This window comes from Neophocaena asiaeorientalis, unplaced genomic scaffold (assembly GCF_003031525.2).
Source record: "Neophocaena asiaeorientalis asiaeorientalis breed wild unplaced genomic scaffold, Neophocaena_asiaeorientalis_V1.1 scaffold59, whole genome shotgun sequence".
NCBI classification, from domain to species: Eukaryota; Metazoa; Chordata; class Mammalia; order Artiodactyla; family Phocoenidae; genus Neophocaena; species Neophocaena asiaeorientalis.
Window position 1 is genome coordinate 15,108,796 of NW_020174268.1, and position 25,373 is coordinate 15,134,168.

General features: G+C 34.6%; 1 protein-coding gene across 6 annotated transcripts in view; it reads right to left on the reverse strand.

Moving 5' to 3' along the window:
* PDS5B (PDS5 cohesin associated factor B) overlaps positions 1–25,373 on the reverse strand; it is a 196,625-nt gene that overhangs the window by 76,129 nt on the left and 95,123 nt on the right. For all 6 annotated transcript variants that reach the window (XM_024755479.1, XM_024755477.1, XM_024755480.1 and 3 more), the window contains exons 10-17: positions 23,441–23,535; positions 18,828–18,973; positions 16,207–16,358; positions 14,854–14,967; positions 8,749–8,830; positions 5,277–5,325; positions 2,857–2,996; positions 984–1,099 (exon numbers count right to left, since the gene is read on the reverse strand). In XM_024755479.1, the coding sequence (XP_024611247.1) occupies positions 984–1,099; positions 2,857–2,996; positions 5,277–5,325; positions 8,749–8,830; positions 14,854–14,967; positions 16,207–16,358; positions 18,828–18,973; positions 23,441–23,535 (894 nt within the window). The remainder of the gene's footprint in view (positions 1–983; positions 1,100–2,856; positions 2,997–5,276; positions 5,326–8,748; positions 8,831–14,853; positions 14,968–16,206; positions 16,359–18,827; positions 18,974–23,440; positions 23,536–25,373) is intronic.

The window sequence follows — 25,373 nt, forward strand, 5'->3', positions numbered from 1 at the left end:
AAAAAAAAAAAAAAAAAAAACCCAAAGGGGCTTTACTGAGTATAGAGTGTACCATTATTATTATTTTAGAATCCAATAAAGCTCTGAAAGGTACTACTGATCACTAATAAATCAGTATGCTATATACATATATTTTATAAGTACTTTCTTTTTTCAACCAGTTGAAAGATTTAAGGAAAAGCTATAAAAAAAAAATAAAAAAAAGGAAACGGGGACTTCGCTGGCGGTCCAGTGGTTAAGACTCTGTACTCCCAATGCAAGGGGCACAGGTTCGATCCCTGGACAGGGAACTAAGATCCCGCATGCCACATGGTGCAGCCAAAAATAAATAAATTAATTAATTAAAATAAAATAAAATAAAATAAAAACTAAAAAGAAATAAATAAATAGAAAAGAAAAGAGCTCTTCCCACATTTTACAAAACCAAGTACAGATATAAATAGAAAGTATTTTCCAAGATATCACACTCAGGTGATAAAGTCTCAAACCTGAAACTTTAAATGAAGGTTGTTTTAAAAATAACATTTTCAGTTCTCAGATATCTGTGAAAATGCACCATATGTTGTTTTACAACATATTCACTTAGTTTTCTTTTCCTGAGAACAGAACTGCAATTTGTTTCTATTAGTTAACCTATGCAAGCTAACTAACTAGTATACTAGTAATAGACAAAAACTAGGCTTGGATTGACAAATTCTCATCCAAGTTGAAAGAGTACCTAAATTAAAATATATAACAAGAAAAACTAAATACATACATATATATATACAGAGGAGTGTATGTATATATACAAACATATACATATATATGAATAGATCTATTTACAGATATCTACAGATTAGGGTATAGTCATTATGTATATCCATAAACCTATACTATGAGTGCCTTACTCAATAATGAGCGCAGGTACCCAATAATGATTGGCTACTAAAGCATGAATGAATTAATAGTAATGAAAATTCAATATTTTAATATACACATACCTGATAGATTCAGTATCTATGTGCACAGGTGCTATCCTCTCCAAGAGAAACTTGATCATCTCCAGAAAAGGATTTGTAGGCTGTTTGGGGTTGCCCAACTTCTTAGTTATTTCTCGCTGTAATGTAGATTTTTAAAATATTAAAAAAGTATTTTTAAGTCATTCATTACATTAAAATGTTAAGAACCTATAATAATTAAAACCACATAGTATTGGTGCTGGAATAAACAAATCAATAGGAATAGACTAAGAATTTAGCATAGAAGAAAGGTAATATTTCAAGTAAGTAGGAAAAAGGTAGATTATTCAGTATATTGTTATATTGAAATACCTGAACAGACATTTAGAATAAAAGCAGAGTGAATCCCTATCTCACACCTTACACCAAAAATATTCCAAAACGATGAAAACAAATACGAAAGAATAAAACCAAGGGTCAGTGGATACACAAACTTCAACAAGCAAAATTATTAGGGGAGCCCATTAAAACTACAGATTCCTGGGTCTCACTGTGAAGATTCTCATTTAGTCAACCTGGCGTAGAGCCAAAAATCATCTTTTTTAAAAAAGAATTTAGGACGATGCATGGGCAACAGATTAAGAAATACTGGGCTTCCCTGGTGGCGCAGTGGTTGAGAGTCCGCCTGCCGATGCAGGGGACATGGGTTCGTGCCCCGGTCCAGGAAGATCCCACATGCCGCGGAGCGGCTAGGCTCCGTGAGTCATGGCCGCTGAGCCTGCGCGTCCAGAGCCTGTGCTCCGCAACGGGAGAGGCCACAACAGTGAGAGGCCCGCGTACCGCAAAAAATAAAAAAAATTAAGAAATACTGACATCAGGGACTTCCCTGGTGGCGCAGTGGTTAAGACTTCATGCTCCCAATGCAGGGGGCCCAGGTTCAATCCCTGGTCGGGGAACTAGATCCTACATGCATGCCGCAACTAAAAGTTCGCATGCCACATCTAAGGGGCCTTCAAGCCGCAACTAAGGAGCCCACGTGCTGCAACTAAGACTGAGCACAACGTAAATAAATAAATAAATATTAAAAAAAAAAATACTGACATCAGTTAACATTTTCATTGACCTGCAATAGCATGGGATTTCATGAGCAGGACTCCAAAGGCAAAAACCTTGAGGAGACTGCTGATAGACTTAGCGAGATAACAAAACTATAGTATGTAAAGGACATCATAAATAAAATGAAAAGGGAAAACTACAACAGACAGAAAACTATATCTGCAGCTTAATTAACATACAGTGCCATGACATACTAACAAATGAGATAAAGATAAATATTCCAGAAAAACAGGCAAAGACTAAAAAACACACAATTTACAAGAGAAATAAGAATAGCTAATATACTGAAGGAGAAAAAATGGTCAGATGACTAGCAACCAATTTTACAAATCCTATCAAAATAATGATGTTTTTGTTTTGAGTTTTGCTTGTTCCCAACAGTGATAACTGGCCAATAACGAATTTATCCTAAAGAAATGAAATCAAGACTGTGTAAAATTACTTAGCTATAAAGATTAAGTATTCTTTACATTAATCAAAAACTGGGAAAAAATTTAAATGTGTAACACAAGTGGGCCGTTCAATAAATTATGGTACACGTATTCAATGGTGTGCTATGTTGCTACAAATATAATACTGCAAAAGACTAATTAACGAGAAAGTAAAATGTACAAAGATACATGTATAATATAAACATACACCATAATATTAACCACTGTCTCTATAGAGGAATTACAGTTTAATTGTATTGTTATTTTTGTGATATTTTCTAAATTTTACGTAACGAATTACAAAAGGGGACAAAAAAAGATTTCGAGGTTTCTCCAAACATGAGCTCTTTTTAAATTTCTCTCCTTACCACACAACCTTCAGCCTGTTTGCAGGAGCATGTTGGACTAACAAGTACTTCTAACTGTTTTCTTATTTTCTCATCATCTTCTAACACCTGTGTGAATTTCTTCATGAAATCCTGAGCCTTACCAGGATCTGGCAAATTTCCTTAAATTAAATTAAAATTCAATTAAAATACAATTTTAGAAATTTATCAAAATAATAAATGAGATCAACATTTTTCATTCTTTTTATTACTTTGATGAATAATCCTAACTTACAAATTCATTTAATTTAATGCGATAAAAATTGTAGAGCACCTTCAATAATAAATTTTCACAAATAAAAATCTGTTTCCTAGAAACATAAAATAAGATCATTGTGAAGGACCATCTATGCAGAGAAAGACCAAACTGGCTATTTCTAAATAACTCCTTATAATACTTAAAGGCATTACATGTCTACCTGAGTAATACCAATTTTATTACTATCCCTTGAGCTTGTTGTATACATTGTTCTTTTGCAATTCAGAGTAAGAGATGAAGATCAATCAGTTTTACCTAGAAGAAACCATTTTCCTGTACTGCACTGTTTACTGTTAAACCATCCAGAGATAATGCACACACGCACGCATGCTACTTGGCACCAACACATGCTGAGCAACACGTTCCAGGTGTTACTGCTCGGTAGGCCATTATCACATGAGAAAGGATGAGTTCTTGTAGAATCATAGATGAGTTTTATACTACTCTCCTAATACATCATGTATCAAAACACTTATGAAAGCTAATAAAATATTCATCCTAGAATCTTTTTTTTCTGGCTACTCACAACTGTGAGGGAGAACAAGACTAGGTAGGATCCTTCTAATAACAGAAATTATAATATAGAACTATGGACTCTAATAAAAGTAGTAGAAATGTGTTGAATCTTAAAATATGAATACAGTAAATGCAGTCTTCAAGTTCATATACAACTCTGAAATTCCATTTTAAGTCTTGGCTAGATGACTGAATATAGTAAGAACAAATTTTCCTCCTAACTACTTGACTGTATGACATTTCCATATTTCTAGAATACAAAAATTCTACTGTACTGTTTGTCAACAGTTTTGGAAAATGTCACTTTACAGCCCCTCCATAACATATAGGCATCATATTAAAGGCTACAATAAAGCATACCATTTAAGAAACAAAACAAAAAGAAAGTGAAATGGGGATAGAGGGAGGGGGAGGGAGAGAAAGGAGGGAAGGACAGAGATGGAGACAGGGAGGAAGGGAAAAACAACAACAGAAAACCCCTTTAATTCAGGATTCTACAAACGTACTAGACCATGGAACTCTTTTTTTCTGATGATACTATTAACACCTGCAGGATACTGGCATTCTTCACAACAGAATTTGGGAAATACTGTACTTGTTGGAAGAAAATGGATAGGGGGTTAAAAAAAAGAAAGAATATAGGAGACGATCTCCTTTAGGGGACAGTGTCTGCAGCCAAACAACCAGAGAAATAGTTGTTAAAAAGCAATAGCACAAAATCACTTGCTTTAAGTTATCCAAAGGGACTGAAAACTAATTTATGTTTAACTGCTCAGGACTAAAAGACATTTTGGTCTTTTGGGGAAATTTCTACTCATGCTAAAACTTCTATCACTTAGTCTAATACCCAGTGAATTAGGTTACTGTTCTCTTTGGTGTCTTAGCATTACTTCCACACACATCTCGGAATATTTGTTAACGTCTCAAAAATCCGTCTAAGAACTCTTCATTACTACCACATGGAAGCTCAGCAGAAGCATTCCTCCAGGTGTTCCTGATTTTCCCTCCATCCATATGCTATACACAGTGATCCCTGAGGTGACAGGAAAAGCAATTAACCTACAAAAACCGCTACTTTTTCCTACCCCTGCCCTGAACAAAGGAGATGTGCTACACAATACTTTAGTATTTACTGTTAAAGGCAATTAAATAACATTTTATTTAAAATCACTGAAAGTAAAAAAGCAAATTAACTTTTCTTTCAAAGAAGCTCTCTTGTAGTTATTAGGTATATCTTTCACTGTAAAATTCAGCTCAGGATGAAATTAGCTTCAGATAGAGTCACATTAGACCAAGCAATACCAAAGCACACATGCAGTTTTTAACAGCAAGGTTACACAGTAATTTGAATGTATTCTCAAAAATAAATTTATGTAATAAAACCCAGCTTTTGCTCGTATCAACACACAAAATAATCCTGTGTAGTATGCAAAATAAATGAAAATCAGAAAAAAAAAGGAAAGCTGAGCGTGTTGGGGGAAAAAAAAAAAAAAATCAATCAAAAAACTTTAATATTTTCCTATATTATCATAGCCTAAAATGGAACTCCAAGAAACACTTTATATTATCTGAAAGAAATGTTTCAAATAAACCTTAAAGTTTACATATAATATTTGAAATAACTTACTTGTTATAACCATCACTTTTGAAAATATGGCCTTGACACTGGCATCTGTCTGTAAATCACACAAAAACATGCAAAATTAGAACCTCCTGTACCAAGTACACCACACTAAAACAAGATGTAAATAATAAGGGAAATGGGGAGAGGGTAAGGGTATATGTAAACTCTGTACTTTCTGCTCATTTTTCTGTAAACCCAAAACTACTCTTTTAAAAAAGTCTTTTAATTTTAAACAATTAGTAAATAGCAAAAAAAAAAAAAAAATCTCCTAACAATAATCTTCACTGTATTCTTTAGAAAGTTAAGTAATCATAACCCATTCATGCTCTCGGCCCACGCCCTGACCACCACTATATGCTCCTTCTTTAGCCATGTTTAAACTCCAGATGAACCAAATGAAAGGTAGAAGTGAAGTCATACTCCACTGTCGTTGCCTCTTCCCTTGTCCTGTTTTGTCAGCCTCCAAAACAAAAACAGATGACTGCTACACCAACCTTTTGGGACACAGAGATATTTTGTTTCTCTTAAGTACTCAAAGAACAGGACAACTAAGTTTAAAAAAGGAAACTAGGGCTTGCCTGGTGGCGCAGTGGTTGGGAGTCCGCCTGCCGATGCAGGGGGTGCGGGTTTGTGCCCCCGTCCGGGAGGATCCCACATGCCGCGGAGCGGCTGGGCCCGTGAGCCATGGCCGCTGAGCCTGCGTGTCTGGAGCCTGTGCTCCGCAACGGGAGAGGCCACAGCAGTGAGAGGCCCGCGTACCGCAAAAAAACAAAACAAAAAAAAAAAAACAAAACAAAACAAAAAAAAAGGAAACTAATCTGGAAATGTTGGTTTTCACATGTTTAGCCTATCTCAAACAAAAAGTTGACAATTAAGTATATAATTCTGATTGAACTGAGGTATTCCTAAAATCGTTAACCCTGAGGATTATAAGGCATAGTCATGAAGCCACTGGGAAGACACTGGATGAAGACAATGAAGATGCCACTGACAGGTACAAAAATCTTCCAAGAGTGCTAGTTATTTGTTGCATCAGGGTAGTATTTCAGTGAATGAATGTGTTCATCACATCGTGCTGCACGTAATACACTCTGTAAAGTCACATGTATAAAGGATGTTTCTAAGAATACTAGTTATTCATTCCATCAGGTGTTATTAAAAAAAAAGTCCCTGAGCAACTCTACATAAAATACTGAGCTAGAGAAACACTGGGGTGAAAGCAACAAATCAAAAAATAAACAAATAAACTGTCCCTATTGAGAAGGAGCTTTCGAAAAGGAAGGAGAGACAAAGAATAATAGAATAGCGTACAAGAGCTAATTCCCAAATATTTGGAACTTAATAGATCTGACTAGAAACATAAGATTTCTATTGTTTTTCAATTTGGGGGGAAAGAGGCGGTGCTGGCCTTACTAGAAGTTGATCCACATGAAAAAGAAACATCACCAACAAAGTACAATACTGCAGGGTTTCCCTGGTGGCGGCACAGTGGTTGGGAGTCCACCTGCCGATGCAGGGGACGCGGGTTCGTGCCCTAGAAAAGTACAATACTGCAAACTACAGAGTCACTTTGAGTGACACTGAGCAAATCAATTTAGTTACATGAAGTAGAAGGGCTACATTACTAAGAAAGAATAAAAACTATCTTAATTAGAAGGAATAATGAGGAAGCCAATGAAACATGTACTGATTATTATATCTAAGAGTCTTCCTGGTAAAATAGGCAGAATTATAAACAGCCAAAAGTTAAACACAGCTTTGTATTTTCTTTCTAACTTTATAATATCTACTACAATTCTCAGTATAAAGTGAATATTAATAAGAGACTATGAATTCTCCTTTCACTAGAATTCCACTTTAGAGTACTATCCTCTTCCATTCTGTTTCTTCTTCATCCCTCACCACACATGAATGAGAATTCCCTCTTTGATTTGGATAACTTGTTAATTATTTTAAGATAATTTAAAGGAAAATACCACAAAGTGGAAGGGAATAAAACATTGTAACTGAATTGAGATTGTATTTTATTTCATGTAGACTGAACAGGAATGTCATGAGACCCTCCCAAGTTTTTATGAACAGGCAAAGGACAGAAGCCCCCACTAAATAAAATTTAAAGGGACAGTGACAGTCAAAAACAAAGTTATTTTTGGTTACCGTCTCATACATCACACTGTTCAACATATGATCTACACACTTATGCTATTCGGCTGCTAATGACTTCAATAATGCCTAAAATCAGGAATAATTTTATACACATGCAAATAAGAACATTCTTGCAACTTTACCTAAAGGAAGTAAATTAACAAGTCTCTAGGTGGCAAAAAAGGGCACTTTATCCAGAGCTTATTATCTGAAACACATCAACACTGCATTATAACACTGACTAACACACGTCTATTTGGTTAAAACACACTAACTTAACTGGGATTTTCCAATTTTCCTCCTTCGCACAGAACGTACTGAAATAGCAGAATCTCTAAAATTAGTTTTAAGTCATTGACTGTAAGGAACAACTTCTTCTAGCAGGTTCAATATACTCAGGAATCACAGAAGGTTAAATTATGTTCAATAAACCATAAACAAAGAGGTCATTGTCCGCCTATAAAACAAAAATACTACTCAGCTGTAAGCTTCAATCAGGCAAACAAGTGGTATGAAATGCCTTATTACTAGTGATTTAGAGGTTAAGAAAAAAGTGAGGTCACTATAAACCACTCAAACAACTACTGTTAGCTTACTGATTTTTAGGGCAAACGGCAAGATTGACACCTAGGAAAACTGGAAATTTTCTCCCCTTAGATGAAACAACTCCATTCTGTTGACCTCTGTCCTATGAACATGAGGTGTATGTTGGGGGGTGGGGGTGGTGGTGGTCCACTGTGCTTGAAAAAGAAACAAAAAAAAACACTACACTGTTTTCCCTGGATGCAATTTAAAATGACCAGGCACACTGATTTTTAGATGAATTATACTTTTTATAGGCCTACATACAACATTCTCAAACAACATCAACTGGATGAATAACCACCATTAAGTTATAATTATGAAGACCAGGTAATACATTAAAATTACCATATTAATTGTAAGTAAATATATGATACTAAACTATAATTACATGATATTAAAACTTTCTATAACCACAAGACTATATAAAGATGATGGCAGCATTTCAGTGTAGCAACATTAAGTGTAATTTTACTGTTTTCTATGCTTTCAATAATGCTGAGCTATTATTTGGTTTTATTTTTTTAATTTTAAAGCTACCCAAAAAGGCTTCATTCTGTGTACACAGAAGCACATTCTCCTTCCTATTGGGTATCACCTTTTGCAGATATAGTAAATTTAAATTTTTCTAAGCAATAAGTTTCTTAAAAATTTCAGTGTTCTAAGTTAGAGATCATAGGTTCTAGAGTCAGAAGTGTTCCACACAGAAATAGTTGTTCAACACATAGCAAAAATGTTGATAACTTACTTTGGGTTGCTTAATTAAGTCAAGCAAATCCTTTACTTGATGTCGGAGCAGATTTTGACATTTCCACATTTCATTCAGTGCTCTGAAAAACACATACATAAATTTAAATAACAAAACAGGATAAACATCCTTCCAGAATATCCCAACCATGTTAATTTTTTCTAAAAGTTCAAATTACAAATGGAGATGACAGAGAAGGGTAAAATTTACAGGACTAAGCAACTGATGATACATGAAGAGAAAGAGAGAAGTCAAATATAAGAGATAATAACATTTGAGGAGATGGCTATATCAAAAGAAAGGGATTAGTGGTGGTTGTTTTTTCTTTTGTATAAAAATAGTGAAAATCTATCATTAACTGGAACATGTTTGTAGGCAAGGGCATAGCAATGAACTGCAGAGATTACAAACTTTAAGAAATAAAGCAATATTTAATGGAGTAAGGTCCTGTATTCAATAGCAGGCCGGATGAAAAGGAATAAAAGACACAAACGGAAAAGACTGAGCCCTGAGAGAATGGAGATACTTTTTCCTGAAACAAAAATATTATAATTTTACATTATATTATATACTTTTATTTACAAGTAATATTTATAAATTACATTATATGTATATAAGTGAACATTCATTTTATATGGCAAAAATTTTGATCACCATAACACTTCTATTGTTCTCAGGCAGAAATTTAAATCTAAAAAAAATTATATAGGTACTCAAAAAAATATACATAAATCACAGACAGCAGTTAATGTTATTTAAATATTAAGTTATAGAATATCAGAACCACTCACATTTAAAATTTTAAAAAGGAAATTTTCCAAAACCAAATAATACTTCTCATTGTTTTCAATTATCCATACTTCTATTAACCTCCATTATCACACATATGAAGCACTGCCATAAGAGTAATTTAATATAGAAGCATATAAAACCACATAAAAACACACTCTTTCTTTTGATAGACAAGGCAATTGTTTAATATTTTCACCCTCCTCAGCAGTATGTTTTAAAAATATCTTTGCATTTTTTAAAGGAGACAAATTAGCTTAGATTTGGACAATTCCTTCATAGTAGTCCCTTCAACATGGTACTAGCAAAACAACAGTACTGGGGCATTTTCATCTTGAAATAGCTAAACTTTATTGTCTTCCAGTTACTAAAGTTCCATAAAGTTTAACTGGCACACTTTAAGAATGTAAACATTAAAACAAAAATGACCATTATCCAGAGGACTGTAAATAATTTTCAAAGAAACAGAGTAGTCATCTGTGAAATTACTTGTGAACTCCAAGGTCAATGAATTCTCTCCTTACCTATACATTTTATCACTACTTAAAACTTCTGAAAGCCCTGGATTTTGAAACTTGCTTTCACTTAAAGCAGAAAAATAAAGCAGAAATTATCTTATTTATTAACTTAAAGATGAAATCTTAAGCAATTCTAAAGCTTATTATAAACTATCATGGCTATAGCTTAAATCAAAAAGTGACCATCACTGACTAAGAATTTGTATTATAACATTCAGGGGGAGCATCCTCTTGAGCATTTCAATTAAGTCATATTAAGCAGCAAAGACAATTTGTCCTTGTGCTTTGCCTTTCTAAACAGTACTTAAGGAAAAAAAGTTGTACTAGTAGAAGCAGTATTACTACAATAGGAAGACAAATATCCATTTATTTAACATTAGCCTGAATTCCAGCTGTCACTAAATAAACGTGAAAAATCTGGATAGAGCCTGGATACTCTTCCATTTGTTAAGTGACATTTTAAGTAGACAACTAGTTCCCTCACTATGGCTTCTCCTTGTTTGCACCAACATACCATAGGTTTGCGTCAGTTCAAAGAAACAGACGACTACCATTGGGCTGCAGTCAGAAACCTGTCCAAATGTTGAAGAGAAACTCTCCTCCAACCTTCTACTCCCAACTGGCAAATTACCCATCAGACTCCACAGTTCAAAACTGTCTTATTAGATAAGAGCCTGATCAATGAAAGAGAAGATCACAACCAGGACACTTGATACTACCACTTACTCTTGTCACTGACAGTTGTTCTGGGGAACTTGGGGGAGGTGGAAATACACACCATGATCAGACAGTACCCAAGCTTGCCTCTATTCTCCTTTCCAGTAATCAGTATACTTACAGTTAACCTAGGGACTTACCCAAAAGTGAGTACACATCAAAAAGTCTAAAATATAGGAAGTATTTTGTCTTCCCCAAAAGAACACAGATATAGAATAAAATATATGGCTCTTTCAGTAAATAAGAAAAATCCTTACCAAACAAGTTCTTAGCAGGAACCGCCTGCCAAGCAGCTAATTTTTTTTTTTTTTTTTTGCTGTACGTGGGCCTCTCACCGTTGTGGCCTCTCCCGTCGCGGAGCACAGGCTCCAGATGCGCAGGCTCAGCGGCCATGGCTCACGGGCCTAGCCGCTCTGCGGCATGTGGGATCTTCCCGGACTGGGGCACGAACCCGTGTCCCCTGCATTGGCAGGCAGACTCTCAACCACTGCGCCACCAGGGAAGCCCCCTAAGCAGCTATTTTAAAACACTTTTCAAACTAATTAGAGGTCACAAAAATTCAAATGACTTTCTGGGCTAGAATGGTAATGTAAATGAATGAAGTAGGACAGGTGTTATAATACAGAGTATTATATACAGAGGACTGTGGTGAAATTAGAAACATTAAGTAAAACATCAATATTATTAAGTATTCAGGCCAATGAAAAAAATGAGAAAAAATTTGACCCCCAAAAGATTGGCAAAAAATAATATGCCTGATAATGTTTTGGAGTAAGAGTATAATTTAGTCTAATCATATTGGGAAATAATTTGACTAGTTTATAATGCTGAAAATGTGCATTCTCAGCAATTCCAGTCATAGCTGTATACCAATGATCCTAAACCCTGGTTACCCATTACAATCTCCAGAAACGCTTTCCTAAAAACCCCAATGCCCACACTACACTCCAGACAAATTAAATGACGAACTCTGAGGATGAGATTCATGTGTCAGTATTTTTTAAACCTCTCCACGTGATTCCAATGTGCAGCCAAATTTGAGAACCATTCATAACCATACGTTAGAGAAACCCTTGCATGTGTACGCTAAATTGAAAAATGTTCACAGTAGTACTATTTGTATTATTAAAAAAATGGAAAGACACAAATGTCCATTCTTTGCACTGACTCAGATTTGCAATGCCAAGATGATGGAATAAAACTGTGGTTTAATGACAAAGTAATTCAGTACCACAGTGAAAATGAATGACCCACAAGCTATACATATAGAGTAGATGAAGCTTAGGAACGTAATAGAGTGGCGTGAAAAAACAAGTCACAGAAGAGTATACCCACAATTATTCTGTTTTCATAAAGTTCAAAAACAAGCAAAAATTAAAAATATATTATTAAGGGATACATATGATAAAACTTTTTTAAAAGGAAATGAGAAACACAAAATTAAAGCTAGTGGTTTCCTCTGGGAGGAGGATAGGAGGATGAAAGAGAGAAGTGTTCACAACTTGGGTGGTAGATTCATACACAGTTTTATTTTATTACTATGCTTCAAAACTCATGATATGTGTGCATTAAATACTTCATGATAATAAGTGTAAAGACTTTTGGAGAAAATAATCACAGATAAATGTAAAGTTAAAGTGTAATAAAATATTAAGAAGCATTAGGTGTATAGTTGGTCACTTAATTCCAAGAAGTTGATTAAAATAAAAAGTAATTTTAAAAACATTATCTCTCTCTCTCTCTCAAGTATTTTAACTTAAAAGAGATAAATACTCATTCACTCACCAACCATTTCTGTAGAATCAATTGATCCACAGATTGGAAATTACTTTCAACTTTTCCATGACATTATCTTCCAGTATATCTGCTATGTCACCATTTTTTCTTTTTAATTCAATCAAATGGACTTGTCATTTAAGTGATGAATGATATCTGATAAAAATTTTTAGTTTTGAAACTGCTATTTATGTTTTGTGTATTCTATTTTCAATTATTTTTTATTTTCTTTTCCACTTCTGGTATTATGGTTTTCATTAATTTTTTGCTCCTATGGGTTTAGAAGTTATACATTCGAATTCTATTTTTTTAGGGGTGACTCAAAGTTTTAATATGCACACTTGATTCATGGTCTAATTAAGCAACATGTCTGTTCTCACTCTTATATGACAAAAGAACATTAGAACACTTTACCTGCCGTCTTAGCATGTTGTTATCTGACAGGGTCTACCCTGGCATGGGGCAGGGTATCCCAGGGACTCTCAAGAGAGTTCACATATCATCGCAGTGGTGTACACTGGCACAATATCAGCCTAGATGATAACCTACTTTTTAATCCAGACCCCAACCCCTTGTAAAGAAAACTTTATCCTATTCCTTCCTTCTGGATTCATTTTCCTTTTTTATTCTTTAGTATTTTTTTAAAGTAGGATTTATGAGTGGTGAACTCTCATTTTTTTGCTTGCAAGTGTCTTTAATTCATTTTTACTCCTGAATGACAGTTGAACTGAGTCAAGGAGTCCAGATTGGGTGTGATTTAAATAGGTTGTTTCAAATGGGATATATACATATCCTATCTCATCCATTCTAAGAGGCCATCAACTGCACCATGAAGAAAAGGATGCATTACAATTCCACAGATGCTAGCATATGAAAATTTTATGTTTTACAATGAATTATAGAGGTAACATATTTTACTATACGCAGTGGAAAAAGAATGAGCTTTGGAACCAGGAAGAACTGAGTTCAAATTCTGGCTTTGGGGCTTCCCTGGTGGCGCAGTGGTTGAGAGTCCGCCTGCCGATGCAGGGGACACGGGTTCGTGCCCTCAGTCTGGGAAGATCCCACATGCTGCGGAGCGGCTGGGCCCATGAGCCATGGCCGCTGAGCCTGTGCGTCCGGAGCCTGTGCTCCGCAACGGGAGAGGCCACAGCAGTGAGATGCCCACGTACCGCAAAAAAAAAAAAATATTCTGGCTTTGTCTCTTATTACTTGTGTAATTTTGTGCAAGTTCATTGATCTCTGTGGGATTCAGCTCATCATGTGTAAAACAGAAAAAAAAAATCATTTATACTGGGAGTTTCCAAGCTTTTCCTATAAAAGGCCAGAAAGTAAATATTATAAGCTTTGTGGGTCATAAGGTCCCTGATGAAACTACTCAACTCTGCCAACTGTAGCAGAAAAGCAGCCACAGTTAACACATATTCCTGTGCCTGAAGTACAGTGGGTATCAAGAAATGTACATTTCTCCCCCTACAACCCTTTTTCTCAACATTCCTATGAAAGATATAAATAGCATACATAATAATTTCCATGTGGGAAGTGCAGTTAAAAGTCTCATTAAGCTGTGGTAGGAATGAAAATTATATACAGCTCCAAAGACTTCTAATTTCTGAATATTTAATCCCCATTAGCTGGGGATTAAGTTACACATTCACTGGAACACTGATGATCTAAACTTTCTGAAACCTAGAGCATATCCATCTCTAGGCCTCAATTTCCTAAGCCTCAGTACGATTCAATTAGTAATGCCTCTCCCATAAAATGCCAATTCCCTACAAAGCCATACAAAAGCACTTTTTGAATGAAACATGGTCATAAAAATGTATTTGTGCTTACCTTTATATCAAACTATAACACCATGTTGAGGCTATGCAGCACAAAAATATGTATCCTACTGCCCTACTCTATAATTCAAATCAGTATCAGGTGAAAATAAGAAAGTACTAATTTCACAATATGGACCTTTCTAATGCCTTAAGGAATACAAACAAAAACAAAAGGTACATCAGCATTTCTTGAGACAACAATATGAAAATCTGGAGAGAGAAAAACTAAATCCTAAAAGATTCCATGTCAATCAGCTCTGTTTTTTAATTAGTTACAAAAATCCTTGTTAATCTCATGTTAATAGCAGTACTTTCTGAAAAAATATCCTATCCAAGTATTTTATTGTGTCTGACCACTTAAACAATGTTTGCATTACATAAATTGTTGACATTTAAAAATACAGTTGTTTCCTTTTCCATAAAATCCAACATACTGCAAAAGATGGAAAGAACAGAGTTTAACATTTGAAACATACTTCACAGCATTTAAATCCAGTGTGGCATACAAATAATATAAGCATTTCATCCGTTCTGTAGTTTCCAAATTGTGGGGGACCATGTATTGAGCAAAGATCCGTTCAACAAGCAATCTACGAAAAAACATAAAGTACTGTATTAATTTCTTTAAATGTACATATTAAATATGTATGTAAATTTCCAAAACACATAAAGAACACATATAAAAGAGCTTCTTCTTTCTGAGTAGAGATGAGATTTCCAAATCAAAGATTTCTTTCTATAAGAAGAAGAGCCAAAGAAAAAATTTTAGCTGGATGTACTGGAAACAGTCCTATACCTAACTAAGATTAACTACTTCTGCATGACCTTGGGCAAGTTATATACCAGGGACTCAATTTCATTGGCTAAACAATAAAGGGTTAAAAAACTACACCAGAACCTTCCAAGTGACATATTCTAAACATCTATAAGTTAACCATAAAGAAATGTTTAAGATTCTTGACTTTTTGTAGTGATATCATGAAAAGAGACCTAGATAAAAGTAAAAAAAAGGAGAAAAGAAAAATTAAATGGTGGGGGGTGGGCTATGAAACCATAATGCAAATCTCTGTGCACTGATGCCACACGCTCAAAAAGCTTAAAAACGTCAATTTTCTAAAAATAATAACTATAAAGTCTCTTAGATAATATCAACCTAAGATACTCAGTTTCTGCTTCCCATACCTCTTAAAATTGTAAGATGTCCTACTGGTTCTTAATTTTCTCATTCTCACCTGTTAATAAGCAAGATCATTTGGACCCCACTAAAAATTCATCAAATCAATGCAGACTGCAAGCAGAATTTACAGTTCTACTAACTACTAAATCGCTAGGTTCCATATAAGGTCTAACCTTACACACTGGAATAGAAAAATACAAAGATTATATTCAGATAATGTGTCTTTATAAAAATGTATAAACTAGTTTTTTTAGCCTTGAGTAGGAATTGTTTGTATTTAAAATGTCTAAATCCAAAGGTTGTATACTTATTTTATTTGAAAAAATGAATGTGAATCCTTATAACACAATTATCTATGAAACAGAATTTAAATCATAATTACATACACTCCTACTTTCAAATATTACTCTGTTAAAACATAGTATACGAAAATGACCATAAAAGATGTATCCATCCCTAAAGTTATATGTACATTACTACTTCATTTATGGCTTTGGTGGGAAAGCAACTAGTCACTCACTACCTTTAATTTGCAGTAAAAACTGAGGAGGGAGTTTAAAGTTATAAAGAAAATAGCCTAAAACAATAGCTCGACAACAGTTATATAATACCAAAAGCACTAAACATTTTACATGTGGTGTCTTTAACTTACCTATCATCAATACTATTTTGATAATATATATGTAGCAATTTGTCTTTGATCCATGAAATCTGTTTTGCAGCATCTTTCCCAGCTGCTGATTGTAAAGCATATTTCTTATAGATCTGCGCAAGTCCCATCATGGCTTCTTTGCGCACTCTCCACTTAAAAAAAAAAAAAAAATTTTTTTCTCGTAATTTAAAAATGCCTCCGTTATATTAATTCAGTAAAGTCTAGTTTCCCAGTTTTTTTATTCACTTTACACAATTTATTTTCATCATACCTCAGTTCCTGGATGTCAATCTGTAATGACTGTATGAAAAAACACAACTATCATTTTAATATATCTACTATGTCAAGCACAGACATCTATTAACGTGTATAAAGAATTTTAATGCTTTGATATCTTATACCCACTACCAATCCCTAAAAAGCAAAACTCAATCACAATCTACTTAATGTCACTTAGAATGAGTGAGGGAAAGCATGCTACCAAATTGTAAAAGGCAAAGACAGTTAAGTGGATAAACTGTGAGCTATTCCTTATAGAGTTTTTTCCAAATTATGGTCTATATTAAGCATACCTGTATTAAAGGTATACATGACAATGGCTTTATCAGATGCTGAATGCAAAGACACATCAGTGGTTCATTTTGTATATCTGGCAAAGACGTTCAGGTATAAAGATATTCAACTATTTTCTAAATTAAATACATATCTGTTATAGTATACCTAACATTAATTATCTTGGTATGAGTTTAATCTTAAATTTTACATAAACACAGCACTATAATCAGTAGGGAGGAAGTAATATTAAGAACTTCATGAATCTGCGAAGATTATTAATTTTTCCTTTGCAGTCTGTCACTCACAGCAACATTTTTCTCTTGGTTTCTCTTTCAATTAATTACAGTAAATAATAGTCCTTATTTCATCCATCCACTGCATACATATTGAAATAAAAGACTTCAAAAGCTTTACTCATAAAATAAGAATTCAATATGTTTGTAAAAACTTTATCTCCAATTCCCTATCTTATCTCTAATTCCCGAAAGTGCTACTTTAGGGAAAATTTAAAGATATAGAGCATATTCTAATACTGCCAGTAACGTAAATATATTTAATTATTTTTTGGTACTCAATTAATATTTATATGAATGAACCAAGCAGTCCTATGATGAACACACCATGATGATCAAAAACATACATGAATTATGATCCCAATAATACACAAATACTTAGCTTAAATTCTAAGTTTAACTATGAAAAAGTTTACTTGAACACTTAGAAGGCTGTTATCCTACCATGATGCAAACCTCCTTTTCCTTCTTTACAGCTTTTGGCCTTTTCGTTGTTTAATACCGTACTGAAATATCCAATAACAACAAGTCTAAATTTATCAACTAAAATAAGTTGCTCTGAATACCTATAGATTTGGAGGGAAAACCATGCAATTCCTGTCCATGTATTCTCCATCCACAACCCACATGATCAAAGAGAGAATTAAATGATGGAGATAGCACAACTGACCATACAAGTGACTTTCAAAATGTTGTGAAGTTTTTACCTAGTTAGAGCTATTCATATCTACCAAGAGACCTCCCACTTTCTTTGCTTATTAACTCCTAAATACACCAAAGATCTTCATCCTTCACCAAAATTACTCTTAAGTCTAAGTCTGTAAAATCCATGCCATCAAGGAAAGGCAAAGGGGAGGAGGGGAGAATAAATATTCACCGAAACACTTACTGAGTGCCTAATACATTCTAGGCAACATGGAATACAAATGTAAGACACAGTGCCCTCTTCAGAAGCCACTAACTAAAGAGTGGAGCTGTTCAGTGCTCTAGAAGGAAGATTTGGGGTCACGGGAGATAGGCTCGAAGCATGCTGCTCTGCTGGGGTTAGCTTTGCCATGTTGAAAACGTTTTGGGGACTTCCCTGGTGGCACAGTGGTTAAGAATCCGCCTACCAATGCAGGGGACACAGGTTCGATCCCTGGTCCGGGAAGATCCCACATGCAACTGAGCAACTGAGCCCGTGCGCCACAACTACTGAAGCCCACGCTCCTAGAGCCCATGCTCCGTAACGAGAAGCCGCTGCAATGAGAGCATTGCACACCACAACAAAGAGTAGCCCCCACTCGCCACAACTAGAGAAAGCATGCATGTAGCAACAAAGACCCAACACAGCCATTAATTAATTAATTAATTAATTAAAAGAAAAAAGAAGACATCTTGTATTTTCCATTCCATAGAAATTATAATACAATCAGCTAGAGGACTATGAACTGATACCCATATGAAAGGAAAAAGAGAAAAGAGAAGTTGTGTTCAGAGGCCTTTTCAAAAGTCACTTACTAAAATTAGTGTACAGGTTAAACATCTGATTACTCTACCATTTAGAGCTGACCCATTTTGAGGATGAGAACAAATAATCCTAATAAAGAAAAACTAATAAAATTTAATGTAACAAAAAGTAAAATCTTCTCATAAACATTATTTTAGATATTAAAATGTCTCCCCCCCCAAAAAGGGCTAATTACATTTAAATCTCAATATTTTCAAATGAAATACTATTAAACTTCAAGTATTCAAAATGCAAACCTACTAATAATTATTAACCCTACTTACCCGTTTGTCTAATGTTCTCTCTCTCACAAAATTAAGTAAGTGATCATTGACCAGAAGAATATCCTTTTTAGCAGCTGTAACTATAGACACAATAACATCATGTCTAATAGCTTCCTCAGGGTCATGTGACCTCACTTTAAGATACTCTGAAAGATAAAATTTTATTTGATTAAAATGAAACTTTGACAACTAAAACGTTTGAAAAGATTGCACAAGATCTTTGAAAGTAAACCACAACAAAAACAAAACCTAAGTAGAAGGTTCAATATTTCAAAAACATTAGGAGTAGGTAAGAGAGAAAGGGAGAGAGAGAAGGAAGAAGGAAAGAAGGTCAGTCCTTCAGGCAAAATACAGTAGTTTACATGCAACTGAGTAGTAAACCCCCTCCCCATTTGTGAGACAGGATAGTTAACTAAGGAGTTCCTAAACTCATTAATTCAACAAACCATATAAATGAACCAAGAAGTATATCAATGCTAAATATTTCACTTTTGTTTTTTAAATGGTTAAAATATTCAAGTCAAGTGGTTCTAATCGGAAAAGGCTAGAGAATTCAAGTTTCTATCCCTTAACTATGTAAACCCTTAGTGAGGTTATTGAAAGAGTATAATTAAGGTAATGGCAGCCAAGAAATAGGATTACAGGAAAGACCGTAAGGCAATTCTGTTTAACTGAACTAAAAGGAAGGCCAAAGGGAAGACAGAAGAAATGAAACACTTAACAATTACGAGTGACTAGAGGAGAATCTTAAAGTCAAAAACATGGAAGTTCAGATCTGGCACTGAGAAAGCTGAAAGAAAAAAATTAACAATCTTCAGTAATGATATATTAGGTTTAAAGAAGAGGTACCACAAGTGAACATAAATTATTATTCAGCTTTTTAATTATATGACCAGTAAGATAAAATTTCGTTGTTTGGATCTGGAGTAACATACATAGCCATGTCTACAAACAACAAACAGAGCTTATGATTGTGAATGGATTTACTTCTCAATAAATTAACAGTTAACAATATAATGCAAAAGCTCATAAAATCAATGCCCAGGTCCTAAGCCCCTCCACCTTGAGCATTCTCTACTAACAGGAACTATCTCAAAAAGTGTTTAAGACAATATGTCGCTAAAAAACTTCTGAAGAAATGGAAATATTATTTTATGTATCACAGAAAACAAGGTTATTTTTAGTATTGATTTCAAATGCCCCATGCTAAATATATCTCAAATTCATTTACCCCTCAAGATAAAGACAGGAGTTTTTATCTTTCGCTGCACTTGTTTCAAATGTAATATGTATTATTATTTCAGGTGTCACTAAAAAATGGAAAAACCAATGACACACCATCAATTTTCAGATACATCCTCATTTCACTAAAACAAATCATTCATATTAAACAGGTATACACAAGAGCTATTAACTTGTAGATATTAACTGTGCAGAGGAAGAGAAAACAGGACAAAGAAGAAATTCTCAACAGTTAGCATGATGCAGCATCTAACAATACTCTTCCCAATATGGCTACGTCCCTTAAAACTTGGCTGAAGGCACAGGATGAAGCTCACAAACACACTATGGAGAAAAGAAGATAAATGTATGTTTTTAACATATTTATTTCAACTCACTCCTGAAACCCTAAGAAAATGTCTTTTAAAAGGGACAAGTAACAAGGGAAGAGATCATAGCAGAAGAGATTTCTCACCAAAATTTTGGCAGATGGATGACTGGTAAATGCCCAGAGACAAAAGAGAAGGATGAAACCTAAAAGGGAAAGAAAAGCCATAGACAAGCTCATTTCCAGGGTAGAAGAACCCTGAAATTCAAGGCACCAAGCAATGAGAAAGGCAGAGATGAAGACAGCAGCTGAAAACATGGAGTGGAGTGGTTGAAAATCTGCATTAATAGTTAGACCCCTAGATTTTTCAAATCTGTCTTTTAGCCTACTCTAAAAATTAAAATGTGCCAGGAGGCTAGAGACTAGGAAATACATAACAAGATAAATGTTTCATAAAAGATGAAACTGTACACTATCCTTTGATAAAGCAAAACATTCAAAACAATGAGAAGGACTAAAAAGGTTACTGGTGAAATTATTCACATCTAAAGTATATTTCAGACAGCTATAAAAAAACAAAATATCTATTATTTAGCCAAGAGTAAACAATGCATTGAAGTTCTGACTATGGAAAAAATACTTTAAAAAGATACAGACTATGTACAGAACTACTACAAATCAACAAGAAAAAAAAAAGACGAACAAGCCAATTAAAAAAGAATGGGTTTAAAATTTAAACAGATACTTCATAAAAGAACATATGTATCAATATGCACATAAAAAGATGACTAATCTCATTAGTCATCAGGAGAATGCAAATTAAAATCACAACAAACATCAAGACCTATGAGAATGGCTAAAACCAAAAAGACTGACCATACAAAATGTTGGCAAGGATGCTGAACAACTGCACCCTCAAACATTTCTGGTGCAAGTGGGAAATAGTATAACTACTATGAAGAACGTGGTCATTTCTTATAAAGTTAAACATACATTTACCCTATGACCAGCAATTTTACTCCTAAGTAGTTCCAAAGAGAAATAAAAACATAAATCCACAGAAACACTTATACAAGAATACTCACTGTAATCTTAATCATAATCACCCCAGACCAAAAACAACCCAGATAGCCATCAAAAGAAAAAAAAATGGATGTAAGCAAATTATGGTGTATTCATACAATGAAATACCACTCTATAATAAAAAATAAAGTAATAATACCTGGTGTCCCAAAGACACAAGCAATTAAAATTAAACTCCTGGTAGGATACTCTTTTCTGGGGAATCTGAATAGCCAAAGAGAAAGTATCTAAACTAAAGGTTTTCCAACAAACAACCCACCCTGATCACCCTACAGTGAAGTTCAGAGTGAACAATCCCATCCATACGCTCAGGGCTTTCTGAACAGCTTTTAATTTAGTCCCCCACTCTTAATAAAAGCCGACAGCCATGGACTGCCAAGCATTTGAGGAAAGCCTCTAACATGGAAAATACAGACAAAAGCAAATAAAAAGTGGGAAAAACAAGTGGGTGAAACAGACATTTTTAAGAAAAAGAAAACTCCAAAATACTATCATTAGTATTCTCAGAGAATACTGCACCCATAACACAAGAAAAGGGTGCTCCAGAGTAAAAGAAACATCCAGGATAAAAGAGAAGGAGGAAGAGAAAAGGAAGAAACAGACAGACATACACAGACACACCCATGCACGCACGCGCACACACACACTCAGGGTCACACAGAAGGGGGGAGAAAAGAAGGGAAGGAGAGGGGGAAGGCAAAAGAGAGAGGAAGAACGGATCATCTTAAGATGAATGCTATAAATCAGAAGCTCACACACAGCGAGCAGTCCAATATCAGGTGTCAGCAGGTAGACAGACGGTTCTCCAAGCAGGATATCTCCCAGAAAAAGCAGTTTAAAATGTACTATAAGTTGGTAAAATTTTAAAAAGAGTAAATAACTAAATAATAACAAGCAATAATATGAAAGATGGGAAGGTAGTGCTCAGAGGTAAACCTTTCAAGGGTCCTGGATTGCTCAGAAAGAAGCTAGTGTTCTGATTAATTTCAGACTTTATTAATCAACTATGCAGTAAAAGCATGAAGGAGAATGTAACTTCCAAGCCCATATGGATAAAAAAGGAAAAATGAGAAGAAAACTAATCAGTTGGGCAGAAGAGAAGAAAAACAGAAATAAAAGAAGCAAAGAATAGGCATGCAAAATAGAAAACACAAAATAAGATAGCGGGAATAAGTTCAACTATATCAAATTCAAATTATTTCAATAAAATTTTCAAATCACATAAGAATACTATATATAACTTATGTACCGATACACATGTGACATAGATAGAAAAACATGAACAGAATGCACAACAAATTTAATAGAGAGGTCACCCTCTACAGAAGTAGGAATGAGAGGAGTTTGTGAACAGCATTTCAACTGTATCTACAATTTACTTTCTTTTTTTAAACTCCTAAGCTAATACAGCAAAATGCTAACATTTCTGAGGAAGACAGTGGCTGCTGTATTCATCCATATTCTCTAAACTATTTCATAACTTTAAAAACCTTAACAGAGCAGCAACAGTCAGATACACAGTATTCTCATTACTATAAAAATGCCAAGTTCTGAAATACCTCATCAATATACAGATTTCAGAAAAGTTACCTCCATTAAGCATGGTTAAATTAGTTCATAAATTAATGACTCTCACCTAAGTTCTCAAAATATTAAAGACGACTGAAGTCCCATAATCTATGCAAAGTCAAGACCTGTTCAAATCCAAATGCCTGAAATACTTGTAGAATTGTTCTTAAATTAAGAAACCAATATTGTCTCTGATAATGCTACTTTTTATGTAAGTGCTTCTAGGTACTATGTAGGTACTAGGAGGTAAAAACTGTAGCTTCACCATGATGATGAACTGAAACAAGAAGACTTCACTGAGAATAATCACAAAAAACAACCAAAAATAAAAAGGTTTTTTTTCCTATATATAAAACCAATTTTTTTCACCAAAGAGCATCTAGGAATGTTTGCCATTATGGGTATACAGTACCTGTTAAGTCCTTTGCTAAATCAGGATGGTTCATGAGACAATGGCTAGCAAATTTCACACATTCCAGGCGGATTGGTACATGGATATCATTAAACCTGATAAAATATAAAGTCACAGAGTGATCTTTAAAATAAGAGAGAGAGATAAGTGTTTATCCTGCACTTAATTTATATTTATTTCTCTAATTAAAAGAAAAAACAATTTATACAGGATAATTCAAAGCAGAACCAGACTATTTTAACAAAGTTTTTGATATACTATGTATGTAAGAATGCTTTGGAACCTCTGTATTATACTAGGTCAATCTCCTGTGAGAACTATGTACTTTTAATGAGGATGTTTAAACAGTACACATTTGCCTCAAATACAAGAACTGGAATGACAAAATTTTTCCTATAAATAGTATACTTTCTTTTTTGTTATATATAAATTTATTTATTTTATTTTATTTATTATTATTTTTGGCTGTGTTGGGTCTTTGCTGCTGCGCACGGACTTTCTCTAGCTCAGGCGAGCAGGGGCTACTCCTTCATTGTGGAGCGCAGGCTTCTTATTGCGGTGCCTTCTCTTGTTGTGGAGCATGGGCTCTAAGCATACGGGGCTTCCGTAATTGTGGCATGCAAGCTCAGTAGGTGTGGCTCACAGGCTCTAGAGCACAGGCTCAGTAGTTGTGGCATATGGCTTAGTTTCTCCGCAGCATGGGGGATCTTCCCGGACCAGGGCTCAAACCTGTGTCCCCTGCACTGGCAGGCGGATTCTTAACCACTGCGCCACCAGGGAAGCCCTGTAATTTCAAATGTATCTGTTTATGCAAGTATATTGTGTATACATAATACACATATACATTATTAAATCCCACACTGAAAAGAAAGCTTTTCCTCAAATTATTCTTTCTTAAATACAGAACATTCACAAATGTTTGGTAGATCTTGCACTAAACCCTGTATTACTTTATATGACTCTAAAATTGTGCCAAAATTACTCCTATCTATCATAATTATTTCCACTAATATCAAAGCAAATTTTTACATGTATATGTAAATACCTTAGTATGTATCTCTAAAAAGTTAAAACTCTTTGGTTGGTAAGTCATTTAAGTATCTTTTACTCATATCTTCCCTCTCTATCTTTTTCTTTTCCTTTGTAATCTGGTGAAGCACCTGTTTTGTGTTTGTGTGTGTAGTGTTTTTCCACAGTTTAGATTTTGATAATTTTATCATTCTGATGTCAATTAACAGGTTCCCCTCTCTCCTAAATCCTGCACATTAGGAATCAGGTCTATAGACTTGATCATATTCAGGTTCATTTTTTAGCAAGACTACTTGATAACGGCATTGTGCTCCTCCACCAGGAAGCACATGATGCCTAGTTGTCTCTAAACCATTGATGTTCAAAGTCTACACATATAAGTTCATTGTGGACTACAAAGCAGTGTTTTTTTTTTTAAATCTTAAGTAACAACAAGAACGTTAAAGTGAAGCAAGAATTTTCCATTTGACATTTTCATGTCTTAATTCTCGAAGACCAAAAAGTCTCCAAATCTTGTATCACCTAATACCATAAGAAACAAAATTTAGCATCAAAAAGAAGAAAAGTCTTCTGAAGGAGCAACAAATTACTCATAAAAGATTATTATTAGGAAACAAACTGCTTTATGAAGTACACTCAAAAAAATCTAGTCTATAAAATCTAGTCTCTGGGGTTTCCCTGGTGGCGCAGTGGTTGAGAGTCTGCCTGCTGATGCAGGGGACACGGGTTCGTGCCCCGGTCCGGGAAGATCCCACATGCCACGGAGCGGCTGCACCCGTGAGCCATGGCCGCTGAGCCTGCGCGTCCGGAGCCTGTGTTCCGCAACAGGAGAGGCCACAACAGTGAGAGGCCCGCGTACCGCAAAAAAAAAAAAAAAAAAATTTTTCTCTGGCTTCATATAGTT